This window comes from Xiphophorus maculatus, chromosome 12 (assembly GCF_002775205.1).
Source record: "Xiphophorus maculatus strain JP 163 A chromosome 12, X_maculatus-5.0-male, whole genome shotgun sequence".
Classification (NCBI taxonomy): Eukaryota; Metazoa; Chordata; class Actinopteri; order Cyprinodontiformes; family Poeciliidae; genus Xiphophorus; species Xiphophorus maculatus.
Window position 1 is genome coordinate 21,876,077 of NC_036454.1, and position 16,029 is coordinate 21,892,105.

At 43.1% G+C, this 16,029-nt stretch overlaps 1 protein-coding gene across 3 annotated transcripts in view; it reads right to left on the reverse strand.

The window, feature by feature from the left end:
- rtkn (rhotekin) overlaps positions 1-16,029 on the reverse strand; it is a 71,360-nt gene that overhangs the window by 40,156 nt on the left and 15,175 nt on the right. The window contains exon 1 of one of the 3 annotated variants that reach the window (XM_023343448.1): positions 4,883-5,290. The exons of the other annotated variants lie outside the window; for them this stretch is intronic. Within the exon in view, the coding sequence (XP_023199216.1) occupies positions 4,883-4,978 (96 nt within the window). The 5' untranslated portion in view covers positions 4,979-5,290. Of the gene's footprint in view, positions 1-4,882; positions 5,291-16,029 lie in introns of those variants that run through there. 3 annotated transcript variants of the gene reach the window in all.

Genomic DNA, 16,029 nt, shown 5'->3' on the forward strand with positions numbered 1-16,029 from the left:
GTGAGTTCCCAGTCAGCCGACGTTAGAGACGAGCTACTGCTAATACAGCATGTCAGGGTCAGCATGTCTGTGTTTGTTTAAGGACAGAAGATGTTCGGGAATACCAAAGGTCTGCATTATCCATATCTCTGAGACAGACTAACGGACCACGCGAAGGTAGCTGAATGAATCCTGACAAGGAGGTGAATTTTTCTCAGCTGTTTTTTTTTGTTTTGTTTTGTTTAAAACACCAAAAATTGCAAAAGCGGTGAAGTTCCTACTCTATCTTTTGGTAATCTGAAAAGGATTTGCAACTAAATGTTTTTCCTCCTCACTCTCCAGCTTTTGTGCTTCCAAAAAGCTGTGATTACTGGCGTGATCAGCCAGATAACATTCACACTTACACACAGAGAAAGAATTGTACTGTCACAGACAAAGACTGATTAACAAAAAATGGCTCTCCCAGCACAAATCCTGAATTTACAAGTTGGGTCACAAACAACGCTCAGAAACTCTTGACATTTAGCTGAACAAAGAAGGCAAAAATCATAAAAAAGAAAAGGCTTACATGTTTTGCATGTAAGAAAAAACATGCTTTAAGAAACTTGTAGCATTCGAATAGCTGGAGGAAAAAGCTTAGATAGGAAACAAATTGCAAAGATTTTTCTAATCTTTGAACGTTTTAAAATTCTGTTATGTTACAATAAGCCTCAGTAAATATATAAGGGAAAACATCAGGAAAGTCTCAAGTAGCTTGAGGTCATGCACAGGCTGTGGACATCTCACAGAGCGGTGTTCAATCTATTATCTGAAATGAAATCTCTGGAGGAGCTCCAGACATAAACAGATCAGGTGGGAAGCTGTCGACAACAGGACGACTATTAGTCATGAGATCCACAGCCAAACCTTTAGTAACAAGTGGCAAGAAACCAACCATTGTTAATGGAAAAGCAATAGGAAGCCCTGTTTGGAGTTAGCCACAAGCTGTTAAGAGGATATAACAAACATGTGGAAGAAGGAGCCAAAATTTTACTCTCTCTGCATACAAAGTAGCACATCAGTCAGAAAACATTTGTTGCTTGGTGAAACATGGTTATGGCAGCATCATGCTGTGGGGATACTTTTTTTTCAGGAGGGAGAGAGAAATGGTGCTGGGTCTAATTTATTTTTAGCACGCGCATAAGTAAACATCAAACAGAATAATAATATGAAAACATAACCTTTAAAATAAACTCATAAGTAAATGAAACTAGATAATAATTCTTCTAACAAATGGTTTAGTCAAACCAATCCAGGAAAACTAAAGCAGTCTCTTGTCCTACATTATTTGCTTCGTCCAGAGGGTCTGGACTCTCGGCTATTGAGAAACGATTGCTTCCTGCAGGCATGGACTCTCTTCATGTTTTAAATGTTTCCACATCGCTAAAGTTTGGCCATGATGTGAACGGCTTTGTTCACTCCCACTGCTGCCATCGCTAAAACTACAGGCAGAACACAATTCTAAATTGATGGCATTGATCACAACTTATCCTTCGGTTTGCTGATGGGCCCAGTAGAAAATCTATTGGAGAATCCACTTCAATGGGAGAAAGCCCAGAATGTGATGTGAAACGAGATTTTAACTAAGCAGAATTGCACAAGAAGTCAAAGGCCAAGCGACAATCCAGGAGGAAAACCTGTAGAAACTGCGTAACACTGGGTGAGAGGTCCATCATTATGCATAATAAAGACCCTGAATATAATTTAATAATGGGACAGTTAAGATCAAAGAATCATGTGTCAAATTGTTCCAGTGAAAGTCAAGACTTTTGCAAAACTGTGGCAAGAGTATAGAAAGTATCTTTGAACGTCGATCTTCTATAGAAGACCGACGTTCACAGATACTTTCTAACCAATAGGGGGAAAAATTACCCTTTTTACAAAGATTGGGTCAAAGTTTCAGGCTCTAGATGATAGAGACATACTCAAATCATAACGGCAGTGAAAGGTGATCCTGCAAAGTATTTATTCAGAGAGGGCTTTAAACAAATTTGCAAAACATTTTCAGAGTTATGTATGTAAATCATAATTTAAAGTCATATTTCCTTTCCATTCCCCTTCCTTATACATTACTTGCTGTCGGTCTATCACATAAAATGCCCCCCAAATCACAAGAGAGTTCATGGCTGTGGTTTGACAAAATCTTAGAAAGTTCAGTGTTTAGAAATACTTCTGCGAGACACTGTATATCTGCATTTTTGATAACAGGAAGTGGTGCATGTGTTTCTTTTATTTGGCAATTTCAGTGACATTTAGTTGTCTCTCCCAGTGGTGGTGGACATAATTACACACGGCCATTTCCTGTTTCCCATCAACCATATCCCGGCCCCCTTCTGAGGCAAATCCTGCATCCTGTGGCAAAAATTCTTGTTTTTGTGTTTTTGGCAATTTATACACAATTTAAAAAAGTGACATTGCTGCCCAGTGTGCCTCACAGGGGAGGCAGAAGGAAGAGAAGAGTGGAGCAAAGAATGCAGTTAATGCTATTATTCCAACAGACTTGTTAAAACCTGAAGAGCAGAAATGTAACTTCCCACTGAGTGCAAAATTACAAAAGGACATATTCCAGAACTTACACAGCATTTGTGCACACCTGAAAAATGGAGTGACATAATGTGAGATTATTAATGTCTGTATAAGTCATAAACCTACATGTGTAAGCTTGTGCCTTGGGTGGGAGTGGTTTTGCAGAAAACTACTATGCTGTGGCGTGGAAATGAGAGCAGCAGAGAGAGTTTACAGTCAATAACTGCACATTTTAAATACCCATTCTTTCTTTTTTTTCTTAAATCCCCCACAGCTTGCTGAAATTACAATTAGACTATGGGCTGTGCAGCTCTGCCACATACAAAGAATCTCACTGTTTAATAAACCCACCCATAATGAGGAGAACTGCAGCGTGGAGGGGAGAACAACAGAGTGGGTGACCAAATGAAATGCGTTTCTGAGCAAAGAAGAGGCCATGTTCCATCAAAATTACCCAACAAAGTTTTGTTTTCTTCTCAGAGCAGATACTTTGACTTCACCCCTCACCTTTGAGCTCCTTCTGAAGGGGAAAACGTAACACAGGAGTTTTCTTACATGACTAAATAAAGATTTTCTATCTTGTTATAATACATTTAACTGACTTAGTAAAATTAAGCTAAAACTGAGACAGTGAAATGTAAGATCTCCAGAAAGACATTCCTACGTTCCACCGTAATGCCCTAGATTCAATTATCAGACAAGGCAGCATTTTTACAGCCTATATCTGGGCAGCAAATAAGTTTATCATCAAAGAACAGTTAACATGATTACAGCTTGATCAGATCATTCATGGAAAAAAAGGATCCCATGATAGCTGGTTTGTGGCAGCGCATTACAGGCCACCAAACTATAAAAAAAACTCCATAAACATCACTTTTTTTTACTGCACTCTCATGTGAAAGTAGCTTTGAAGCTCAAGATTTTAAAGATGCTGCACAAGTTAAGAAAGTTGATGTGGTTCATGCAACCTGATAATGATCAAGTTACTTCGCAGTCACAGATTAAGGGTTCAATTTTCAAGCTCTAAATTGTAGAGTTAAAAAAAAATGCCAATCTGGGTTATATTTCTGACCTTGTCCTAAGGCCTGGGTTGAGGCTGAGGATTTTATTCAACTCACTGGTCCAAGTTGTTCATCTCCAAAAGATGGTAAGGTGTCTAGCATGTTTTTAGAGTGCAGGAACTTATCAGACTAATCCTGTGCATGCAGGAGGGGAACATGCAAGCTGAGCTTTTAGTGATTCCAGTATTGCTCGTAGACACTGCAAAGATAACTGTGATTCAATATATCAGGTAGCTCTGCATCTGGTCATTTCATACTGCAGGAGAGGCTCCTTGAATTCATGAGTGTGTAAAACAGCAGCCTGTAAATAATGATGAGGTTTCCTACATTCTTTTTTCTTACAAAACAAACTGGGTCATAAATTTTGACCCAATGTTTTGGTTCCATCTACCCCACTTCTGCCTCAACAGCACAAACTCATTGCCTGAGTTAAAGACCCAGCAGATTAGACAAAGATGCTGATGAGGACTAGAAAGCGAGCACACATTACATCTCTGCACCAGTTTTAAAAATTACATTGTTAAACTTTTATGAGTCCAGATAAAATGCCAAAAAGCAAAGCTTCTAATTTAAATTTCCTCAACAGTGTCAGTGACTATATGTCTAACTTCTCTTTAAAATCTGGAGAAAAAAAATTAAAAAACGGCAAATTCCTTAGCTATTTCCTCTGAGACAACTGAAACACAGACTGCGTGGATTAGCAAAACATTGGGGGGGGGGGGGGGGGGGGGAATAAATGCTTACATGTTAAAACATTTTCTCCCCTATTTTCCCCTTCTCTCTAACACACACGGTCACTCACGCCCACACTGGGAGTCATGGAGGCCATGCCTGCAGCTGTGGACAGTGTGTGAGTCCCAGCTGAAAGGGGACACACTAAAAGAGAGAGATGGATGACATGTGGGGTTGTTTTCTATCTACCATCTGTGAAGGAAGAGACCACACCAGCGTCAGTGTGACTGGTTTGTCACACACACACACACACACACACACACACACACACACACACACACACACACACACACACACACACACACACACACACACACGCACGCGCACACACACACACGCACACACACACACACACACACCCACACACACACACACACACACACACCCCAACACATTCTTTAAGAAGCTCCTCTGTAGGTACCAGTCCAAACCACAGCATGTTGTGTCAGTTGACAAAGAGATTCACTGGAAAACCTCAGAAAGCTACAATGTGACAATGCAAGCCCATCCATCTCTAATAAAACTGGTCAAAAGTGAGAATTTACCTGCAAGCTGACAGCAATCTGACGGATGTACATCATATTGAGGTCCTCCAGTATCCAAAGTTTTTCCTCCATGTCTGCGTATTTATCAGTTGGCATCCTTTGTGCAGGAGGAAGCAAATAAAAGAAGAAAAAAAAAGCTTCTTTTTGAAGGTGAGTTACAGGACTTCAGTCCACTATCCTGCTGGAACCGCTGTAGGGAACTTCATCTTTACTTCGTGCGCAAGAGTTCCACTCTCCATCCAACGCGAGACTGGTAACTCCGGGAAGAGAGCAAGCTGGGGTCTCCTCTCCTCTCCCACTTTTCATGCGCACAACAAAAATCCTTGTAAACACCCACAGTAAACAGCGGGGGAAGAATGGAGCCTTTTCTTCTTCTTTTAAAACGGAGCTCTTCTTCTTTGTGCCCCCACTGTGAACGTGGTGTGTCCTCTGTGACTAGAAACCTCTCCACAAAAGGGCATCGCCTCTGCGGGAGCAATCGGCACAACTACTCCACTGTATCGGTGAGCGCGTACGCGCCTTGACGCTCCGCCGGCTGCTCGGCGTTAAATTAACCCCTAAGACGCGCTTCGGGCAGCAGGAGCGAACTTTAAAAAGAAAGAAAACAGGGAGAAGGGGAGGAGAGAGATATATTGCTCTCCTTCAAACCAATAAACACCGCAAATGCCAGAGCAGAACGCAGCCGCTAGCGGGTGGAGAGCTTTGTTCTTTATTACGCCCTAATGGAGGGAATTTGAACCATGACAGCTGGGGCTCCGTATCATCGGATAAGGCGCCATGAACTATAAAGTAACACGGACCCCAATTAAAAACAAGTCTTGATATTTAATACAGAAACAGGTTTTTTCTTCCTTCCTTCTTTGAGACAAAATTGTATATATGTAGCAGTGTGATGTTATTACACTAGATTGTAAAGTGAGAAGCTATTCCGGTAGGAAATTATATGAGCACCGACAGCTTTTATTTTGAAAAGACGACCAATCCATTTCAAAACAGTGGGTAACTTCCTGTCCCAAAATTATTATCTTTATTCAAATTTAATATGTTGCAAATAAAACTGTGAATTATTACCTTTAATTTTTAACATATTGAGTTCATAGATTGTTGTTTAAAGTATCAGTTCGGAAGTTAAAAAGAAAAGTTATCGGGTCATACCATTATAATCTGTGAAAGGTTTTCCCACGCTTTCCGTCGCGCTCTTTCTGTTCGGATTCCGTGGGAGAAGGCGCTGTGGAACACTGTGAAAAGAAAAGCCTGTTCTTGAGTACTATTTTCTGCCATTTGAATGCAGGATCATTAAAAGTGCGTTCCAATCAGCTGTGGTCTGGCTGTGGTCACTCTTCTACAAGACACAACGCAGAATCAGCTACGCTACAAAACTGGTGCCGTGACCCGTCGTCTGGTCAGCTGAAGCCGACCGCTGGTGTTGTTGGACGACGCCTTCTGGTTCCATCTGCGCCTTGGAGACGCCGTCAGTGCTGAGTTCTTCGGACACTGTTGGTTGGATTCTTTTTCGGTTTTTTTTTTTTGGTTTTTTTTACACTGGACTTGTTCATGTCTTATTCCCGTAAAGGACAACAGTGAGGACTCCTCATGGAGGGTCAGAATGTGAATGAAATGTCAACTCCTAGTCATAGAGAATTTTCCATGGGTAGGGGGAGAGGGGTCTTGCAGCTAGCAGCTGCTATGCAGTCTACTCCAGAAAATCCAGGGGCTTGGGGCTCAAAATTTTCTGGGTCTAGGAGGCAAAAGAGGTTTGATGACCTGCCTAGTCAAACTTTAAGTTTCACTCCAGGTTTGAGCCCAGTGACTCCTTCGTCCTCTCAAGCGTTTTCTTCTGATGGAGAAGCGGCTTCTGCCCGACTAACTGATCTAATCAGATCCATTGGGTCAGAAATAGGAGAGTCCATCAAAATGTCCTTAATGCGGAACGCCGCTTCGGAGCCTTCACCTGTCTCGACCCCGGATCACAACAAGAACACTTCACAATCGTTTCAAGGTTGCACTACTGTTATTGATGCATCAAAACTTAATCTTGTACTACGCTCTGATGTTGATGTTCCACCCTATTTCAGGGGTGACAAGTCTGATAAATGTTCTGTTTTTGAGTGGGAAGACCTCATGCGAGTCTATCTTCGACAGAAAACTTCCACTGATGCTGAACAGGTTGAAGTGGTTATGAACAGATTGATGGGGAGGGCAAGAGATGTTATTAAAGTTTGGATGCGTAGTAATGCAAATGTTACTGATGTTTCTATTATCTTTAACAACCTCAGGCAACATTTTGGTGACACTGTTCATTCAGACCTTCCTCTAGCTGACTTTTATGCTAGCACGCCATACACAAACGAGGGACCTCTTGATTACTGGATAAGGCTTAACAAAGCTGCAGAGGTGGCTGAACGGTGGTTGACTAGTAAGGGGGAATTAATGACGGACCTGAGTTCACACCTGGTTCTCATGTTTATTCGCCATTGTCCTGACAGAGAGCTGGCGCTGGTTTTTAAAACCAAGCCTTCTCGCGACTGGACAGCTAGTGAAATACAAGACCATTTGGATGAGTATTTAAGAGACCATATGGTTGTTCAGAGCCATGGGAAACAGAAAGTGGCAGCTACTGCTCTTTCACATGAGGGGGCGGCTGTCAATGAACAAACTGTGTTGCCCACTGCTAGACGTGTCCCGGAGCCAGAGTGTTCCAAAACAGACATTGAAAACACCACAATGGACAGGGTCTTGAGTCTGTTGGAGACTGCTCTTATCAGTAACACACAGGCTATAAGCAACAGGCCCAATAAGCAGATTTCTAGACGCTCACAGAAATGTCAGGTTTGTGGCAACCTGCAACATGATACTAGGTCACATTGTAGGATGCACAGATTATGCTTTCGATGTTTCTCTCCAGAGCACATCAGTGTTCACTGTACTCACACTCAGAAACCGCAAACACACCCAATTGGTCAGAGACAAACTGATTCGCCTCAGGAAAACTAGATGGCCCTCATTTAGCGGGGGATGGTGTGGGCCTCTGTAGTGTTTCCCCCAATTTCGACGATGACATCCAGACTGTGTACATGATGGCTTGTGATACAGTATCTAATGATAAAACTGTCATTTTCCAAAATGTGGCAAAACTGCCTATCAGTGACAGCCTATTTTTCACTACAGTGTTAGTTGGCAACAAGATTGAGCTGCGGGGGATGTTAGATAGCGGGTCTATGGCTACATCTGTACGTGGAGACATGATCCCTCAGCTACTTGAGGCAGGAGTAGTGATGGGAGAGGTAATCCCTCCCACTAACATTGTTTTGGTTGGGTGTGGTGGCAAACAGACCATTCCAGTGGGCATCTGTGAACTGAAACTTAAGCTGTTTGGGTTTGACTATGTTGTTCCAGTTTTGGTGGTTGATGGTCAGGCTGATGAGCTCATTGTTGGCACGAATGTGATGAAACCGCTCATGAAACAGTTTAAGTCTGACGGGGCCTATTGGCGGATACTGAGTAGACCTGACTCCACCTGTTTGGATGAAAATAGCAAGTTTGTCAGATTTTTGGCCAATCTTGAACGGTGGAGGGGGGAGGAAATCCCGGAAAAAGTTGGGACTGTCAAACTTAAGAAGACTGTGACTCTTGAACCGATGAGTGAGCATGTGGTGTGGGGCCGCCTTCCACCTAAGACTGAACTCTCTGTGGGGAGTACTGTTGTTGTTGAACCGAGCACTTCACGCTGCGTGCACCGTAGTGTGATGGTCGGCAGAGTAGTTACTCCACTTTGGGGAGGAGGGTGGCTTCCTGTGAAGGTCATCAATCCTACTATGTCTCCAATCGTGTTGAGAAGGAACGCTAAGGTGGCTGACGTGTATCCATGCATTGCCTTGGAGGATTTTGATGGTGGTTTGGAGGTGAGAGTACATCAGAATGTGGGTAGGGCAGGAAGCTCTCATGGCAGCCTTACAGCTGAGTCAAGTCGCAGTGTTAGTACAATAGGTGGACCTGACAAATTGGCTGATTTGGGGTTGCAGAATCTGTCTGTTGGTGATTGTGAAGTTTCTGAACATTGGAGAGAAAAACTGACTGACTTGGTTGTACAGTATGAAGACGTGTTTTCGAGACATCACTTGGACTGCGGTAAGGCTGCTGAGTTTTGCCATCGCATCAGACTTACCGATGAACGCCCTTTTCGTCTGCCTTATCGTAGGCTTTCTCCGGCTCACTACCAAAAGTTGAGAGAGACTTTAGATGATATGGAAGAGCGTGAGATCATCAGGAAGTCGAGCAGTGAGTATGCTTCTCCACTCGTTCTTTGCTGGAAGAAAAATGGTGACTTGAGGTTGTGTACGGACTTCAGATGGCTGAACGCCCGTACAGTCAAAGATGCGCACCCTTTACCGCATCAAGCTGACATCCTTGCAGCGTTGGGAGGTAATGCGTTCTTTAGCTCAATGGACTTGACTTCGGGATATTACAATGTCCCCCTTCATGAGGATGATAAGAAATACACTGCTTTCTCCTCTCCTCTCGGACTGCATGAGTATAACCGCATGCCACAGGGTCTGTGTAACAGCCCGGCTACTTTTATGCGAATGATGCTCACGATTTTTGGTGACCAGAACTTTTTAAGCCTTCTTTGTTACTTGGATGATCTGCTGGTGTTTGGCAAGTCTGAGGGGGAAAGCCTGCAGAGACTTGAGATGGTGTTCCAGCGGCTAAGGGAACATAACCTGAAGCTGTCTCCATCCAAGTGTCAGTTTTTGAGAAAGTCAGTCAAGTTCTTGGGTCACATTGTTACAAGAGACGGAATCGCAACAAACCCTGATAAAGTGCAGGCAATCGTAGGCGTGTCAGAAGCAGATCTTATGGAACCTGATGGCACCACGCCATCTCCTAAGAAGATTCGTTCTTTTCTTGGAATGGTGGTGTATTATCAGCATTACATTGAGAACTGTTCTGTGATTGCCAAGCCACTATTTCAACTGACTACAGGGACTGCCAAGCCACGGAGGGGAAAGGGCAGAAAGAAACAAGCTTTGTCGCGTAAGCTTGTCGCGGCTGATTGGACCCCGGAATGTAGTGAGGCAATTAGGACTTTGAAAGCTGCATTGACGGAGCAGGTTCTTCTTGCCCACCCCGACTTTACGAAGCCCTTTCTGCTCTCTGTTGATGCGTCATCTTCCGGATTAGGGGCTGTGCTGTCACAGGTACAAGATGGCCACAACATTGCCAGGCCTATTGCCTTTGCTAGTAAGTCTTTGAATCATGCTCAGTCCAAATACCCGGCTCATAGGCTTGAGTTTCTCGCCATGAAATGGGCGATTCATGATAAGTTTAGTCATTGGCTGCGTGGACATAAATTTACTGTTTGGACTGACAACAACCCTCTGAAATACATTCTTACCAAGCCGCGGTTGGACGCTTGCGAACAGAGGTGGGTGGCCAAACTGGCCCCCTTTGATTTTGACATTCAGTATATTCCAGGGCCGCGAAACGTTGTGGCAGATGCATTGAGCAGGGAACCATTTGTTCAGCACAAGATGATGCACCGTTTGACGAGGATTCCTTATGGCACTCTGTTGGAAGAGGCCAGAGGTTTGTTGGTGGAAGATGTCCAGAACACGTTTCGCTTTTCTCGGGAAGAGTCTATGGATGAGAAGCGCAAGCTCACTTCTTCTATTCAGGGCTCTGTCACAGGCAGTTTGAACATTAAGGACAATGGTGGAAGAATTTCTCAGGATGAGGTGTCAGCCTTATTCAAGTCTCACCGATGTTGGAGTGAAGGCGCGGAAATGAGGGCAACCTGCTACACCCAACAGCTGGAGACACTGTTGCCAGTGGGGCAGAGCCCACTGCCTGTCCTCAACCATAAAGAGTTGTATGATAAGCAGTGTCAGGATCCTGTGGTCAGTCGGGTTTCTTTCTATGTGAACAGGGGAAGTCGACCATCCCGACGTGAGCGCATTCATGAATCGCGGGAAACAAACCGTACATTGCGACAGTGGGGTAAACTCACGACACGGCTGGGTGTATTGTACAGAGTTTCAAAACAGGTGGTGAGCAAGAAGAAAGTGTTTCAATATGTGGTTCCAGTTGCTTTGAGAGGTCAGGCGTTGAAAGGGGTGCATGATGATGCAGGCCATCAAGGTCAACAGCGCACACTGTGGCTGGCCAGACAACGCTTTTACTGGGATTCAATGGAACACGATGTCAAAGAATATGTGAGTCATTGCAAGAGATGTGTTCTGAGCAAAGTACCCGAACCTGAGGCCAGGGCTCCACTTGTTTCTGTTGTCACATCAGCACCACTAGAATTGGTTTGTATTGACTTCTGGTCGGCGGAGGATGTCAATAACAAGTCCATCGATGTTCTAGTGGTGACAGACCATTTTACCAGGCTCGCATGTGCTTACCCATGTCCAAATCAGTCTGCCAGGTCGGTGGCCCATGTGTTATGGAATAATTTTTTTTCCATATACGGGTTTCCAGCTTGCATTCACTCTGACAGAGGGGCTAATTTCGAGAGTTCCCTCATTGCCGAGCTACTCCAGATGGCCGGTGTTCGTAAGAGCCATACAACCCCTTATCATCCTGCGGGAAATGGCCAGGCTGAACGTCTAAACCGCACTCTGGGTAGCATGATCCGTGCTTTGACTCCTCGGGCAAAGGCAAAATGGCCTAAGATGCTAAACACACTAACTTTTGCCTATAATTGCACTGTACATGAAACTACAGGTTTTCCACCCTTCTTTTTAATGTTCGGGCGAACTCCTAGGTTACCTGTTGATGTGATGTTTGAAAGTGTTCTCTTAGATGGAGAGACTGCTGACATGGACAAATATGTTCAGTCATTGGGCACGGACCTCAGGGAAGCAATGACTTTGGCTCAGCGGCATGCTGAGAAGCAGCAATTGAGACAAGCCGAGGTGTATAACCGAAAGATTAAGGGACATTCTTTGGAGAAGGGAGACAGAGTTTTGATGGCTAACAAAGGGGAACGGGGAAAAAGAAAACTAGCTGATCGTTGGAAGGATACGGTTTACATTGTGGTCCATAAGAACAGTGAACTGAACACCTATGTTATCCGTCATCCTGTTACGGGACGAGTTAGGACAGTTCATAGGAATCTGATCATGCCTGTAAACTTCTTACCTTTGCCATCATGGGATGATTCTGTGACTCAGGTTTCTTTTTCTAACACAGTTTCGGAAGGTGGGTCGTCAGATGATGTAGTTCCAGGTGAGCGGGACAGTGACGCTCGAACAGCTCACTGGGTTTCCTCCCTTCCAGAGTCTAGTGTGGTGATGACCGCAGGTGGAGTGACAAAAGCTAGTGGATCTGAAGCGATTGAAGGGAATGGTGATAGTGATCAGGGTGGAGGGATCGTGTCTGTCTGTGGGGACCATAGGAGCGTTTTGGATGAGGCGGATCATGGGTCGCAGAGCTCACACTCTGAGGATAACATTAGTGATCGGCTGTCAAACTCTGTAAGCGTAGGCTTACGCCCAAGTGACACTGTAGGTTCAACCAAAGCCGGTAGTGGTACACATGTGTCTGGATGTGACTCAGTCGTCTCGGTCGTACCCTCAGGGATTCCTTCGGTTGTTCAAGGGGAAGGAATACGGACTAGACTGGGTAGACTTATCAAACCTGTTAACAGGTTGATTCAGACAATGTCCACACAAAGAGTTAAGATTTTGTCATAGATCCTTTAGGGGTCATTTATTTTGTTATATGGGTAATTTATCTCTTTTTCTTCTTTATTGGGACTTCTTTCACTAGGGGTCTGGTCATAATTTTATTTAGGTTGTCCATTGCACTGGACACATTTGGGTGATTTTGGGTGTACTCTATGATAGATGTGTAAGTGGCATGTCTTCTATGGTGAGGTGGGGACTTAGCTACCCCTCATCTTCCCTAATTCTTCATTGAATAGCTCTTAGCTGGTCGACCATTTTGGTCTTGTATGGAGGGTATACTTGGGTTACATGTATGGTGATCAGGTTTGTAAATTTATTTTTTATTTTTTTCTCTCCTTGTGTGTTTATTTTTTTGTGTTTTTTTTATTTGGGTAGCGTGCCCGCAATCTAGTGTAAAACAGTGGGGGTGAATGTAGCAGTGTGATGTTATTACACTAGATTGTAAAGTGAGAAGCTATTCCGGTAGGAAATTATATGAGCACCGACAGCTTTTATTTTGAAAAGACGACCAATCCATTTCAAAACAGTGGGTAACTTCCTGTCCCAAAATTATTATCTTTATTCAAATTTAATATGTTGCAAATAAAACTGTGAATTATTACCTTTAATTTTTAACATATTGAGTTCATAGATTGTTGTTTAAAGTATCAGTTCGGAAGTTAAAAAGAAAAGTTATCGGGTCATACCATTATAATCTGTGAAAGGTTTTCCCACGCTTTCCGTCGCGCTCTTTCTGTTCGGATTCCGTGGGAGAAGGCGCTGTGGAACACTGTGAAAAGAAAAGCCTGTTCTTGAGTACTATTTTCTGCCATTTGAATGCAGGATCATTAAAAGTGCGTTCCAATCAGCTGTGGTCTGGCTGTGGTCACTCTTCTACAAGACACAACGCAGAATCAGCTACGCTACATATATATATAAAAAAAAATTAAATCCGGAAAAAAGACCCTGGGAAAAAAAAAAGTTATTTTCTTGGGCACAAGAAAAAGCATATCAGGAGCACAGAAATACAACATCCGTCGTTTGTTCTCCAGCTGTTGTGTGTGAGAAGAGTGTGTCCCGTGGACAAAATACGCAGACCACAAATCGACCCCTCCACAGGAAATAACCGCCACGTTGCGGGCCATTGGCCACTGAGTCAGATTTATAACAACTGCACTCATTCCAGAACCATTTAAATTTAGTGAGGTTTATTTTAGAACCCATAGGTGAAGGGAATAACTTTCTTTGTTCAAAGATCACAAACCACGCTGAGTTTTAAAGTGTCTGTAATAAATGAAGAATAATTTAGTAACCTATTAACACTTTGAAGTTTCTGCATTTGTCATAAGTTAGGCTGGAACCCATTCTCTATTTACTGTACTAAGAAACAGGACTAGACATAGTGCCACCCTGGGCAAAATGCCACATTGCCAATATGTCGTGAGAAGAAAATCTCTCGTTGGTGGACTAATGGACATTTCTAGTTACTGTTGGAAATCAGAATTTCAAAATCGAAAAGATTAACATATAAAAATCTGTAAAAGTCACAGTTATAAACTCTCAGCACATCGGACAGCTTGGATTGATAAACTTGGGAGCACATATTGTACTGTGAAACCTCAGTTCTCCATGCTGCACAAAGCACAAGATGTTACATTGGTATTTCTTATAGTAGTTATCACTCCAACAATTAGGAAATAGCACTCGTTTTCTAACTCGCAGCAACATGACTCAGGTGTGATGGCATCCCCTATTACAAGGCCTGACTTCCAAGTTAAATTAAATGCATTGCAAACCCAAACATGCATTGGACAACATTTTTACTTTACCTCAACCATTCTTTTTGCTCAAACACACAAATTCCCCCATATTTGCCTTTCCATCACCCCCAGAACATGTGCTGTAAACCTTTTACAAATGCAAACATTGGAAACAAAGGGGCTCCGAGAGGCTTTTCACCTCACAGGAGGAAACCCAAGGGGACAAAGCAGCAAGCAGCTGGATCATTTCCCTCACAAAGACACCTCTTCCCTGCAGATTTTATGATCAACCAGCTAAGCTGTCGCAGGCAGCAACAGCTGGAGAGAAGACTGAGATTTACTGTTCCCGGGGAAGTCAAAGTGGTTCAGAAAACATTCTGAAATGTGTGTGTGAATGCGCTGCAAACTGTGTGTTTGTCAGAACTTCTGCTGACTTGGGAGAAAAGCTTAAAATCTCAGACGAAGATTAATGGAAGTTAAAACATTTAAATTTTTAAAGGATGAGGCAAAGCAAGTTTGCCAAGCTATTTAGCTAGACTCTTCAGTGGAAATAAATGAAACTCACTTGAATTACCGTTTGTCACCTACTGAACAATATTTCATGGTAACACAAGGTCTAATGCAACTGATCAGTGTTATTTTGAGTACATCTATTTATGTATTTTTTTACATGCATACAGACTTGTACCATTTAAAGTTCTGGTGACTCTCACTGTCGTTTGATTTAGCTTCACCATCCACGGCTGAGACCATCATGACTTGGGAAAGATCGTAGTTAAATGTGAAGTTGACCACCTCGCAACTTAAGATTCAACTCTAATGCTATGTTGAAATATGTCAAAAGAAGCTTGTTTTCTATAGTACTTCCTAATTCTAACAGCTCAGATCAAATATTTGCCTCTTGTGATGTCATCGACCCAAATATCAACATCATTTACCGTGGTTTCGGTAAAATCCTCTGATTTCTGTAAAAATCTTGCATTGAAAACCCCTACTTCTACACAGCTTAGATTTTATTTCTGTTGTTCATTTACTACGGGGAAAAATACACTGCTGGATAATATCTTTAAAGATCAGACCACAATACACATGGAAGCAAACATCAACTAAGACTGATAATCCCACTGTATTCTTCTTAAGGCTTTTCATCACCCCACCAGGAGCATCTTGAACCATAAAACTGCTGCATGTAAATCCCCTTCCAGTATAAACACAAAGATTAACAGGACAAAAGCCGACAAGCTGAACAAAACCAGAAGAAAATAGCTATTATCTCAATGATGGGTCCTGCTGGCAGGCAGACAGGCAGCTGACTCAAACAGTTCTGCTGCTTCTTGGCCCAGAGCCAGAGAGGGTGAGGTAAAAAAAAAAATGGTACTAGTAGGATTAGCAGTGGAAAGACCTAACACCTTTCAGCTTCACTGGGTTTTCTGCCTTGTTAGATGGTCACAGGCCAATGATGGGATGATGGGTGGATTAGCAACATGTGACTATGGAAGAGCCAGTTGTGATAGTCAGCTGCTGTGAGAATGTTGTTAGAGCAATCCAAGTCCTTTTCAATCAAATAAGAAAAAAAGCTTGATCAGAATACAACATTTGCGTGAAATCTCACGAACTGACCCTCGCATAATAAGCTCCCAAAGGGCTGTGCTGCTTTCGAGACAAAGCCCGGAGCTTTGTTGTTTCTGAACGGATGTGTGGAGGAATATGGATAACT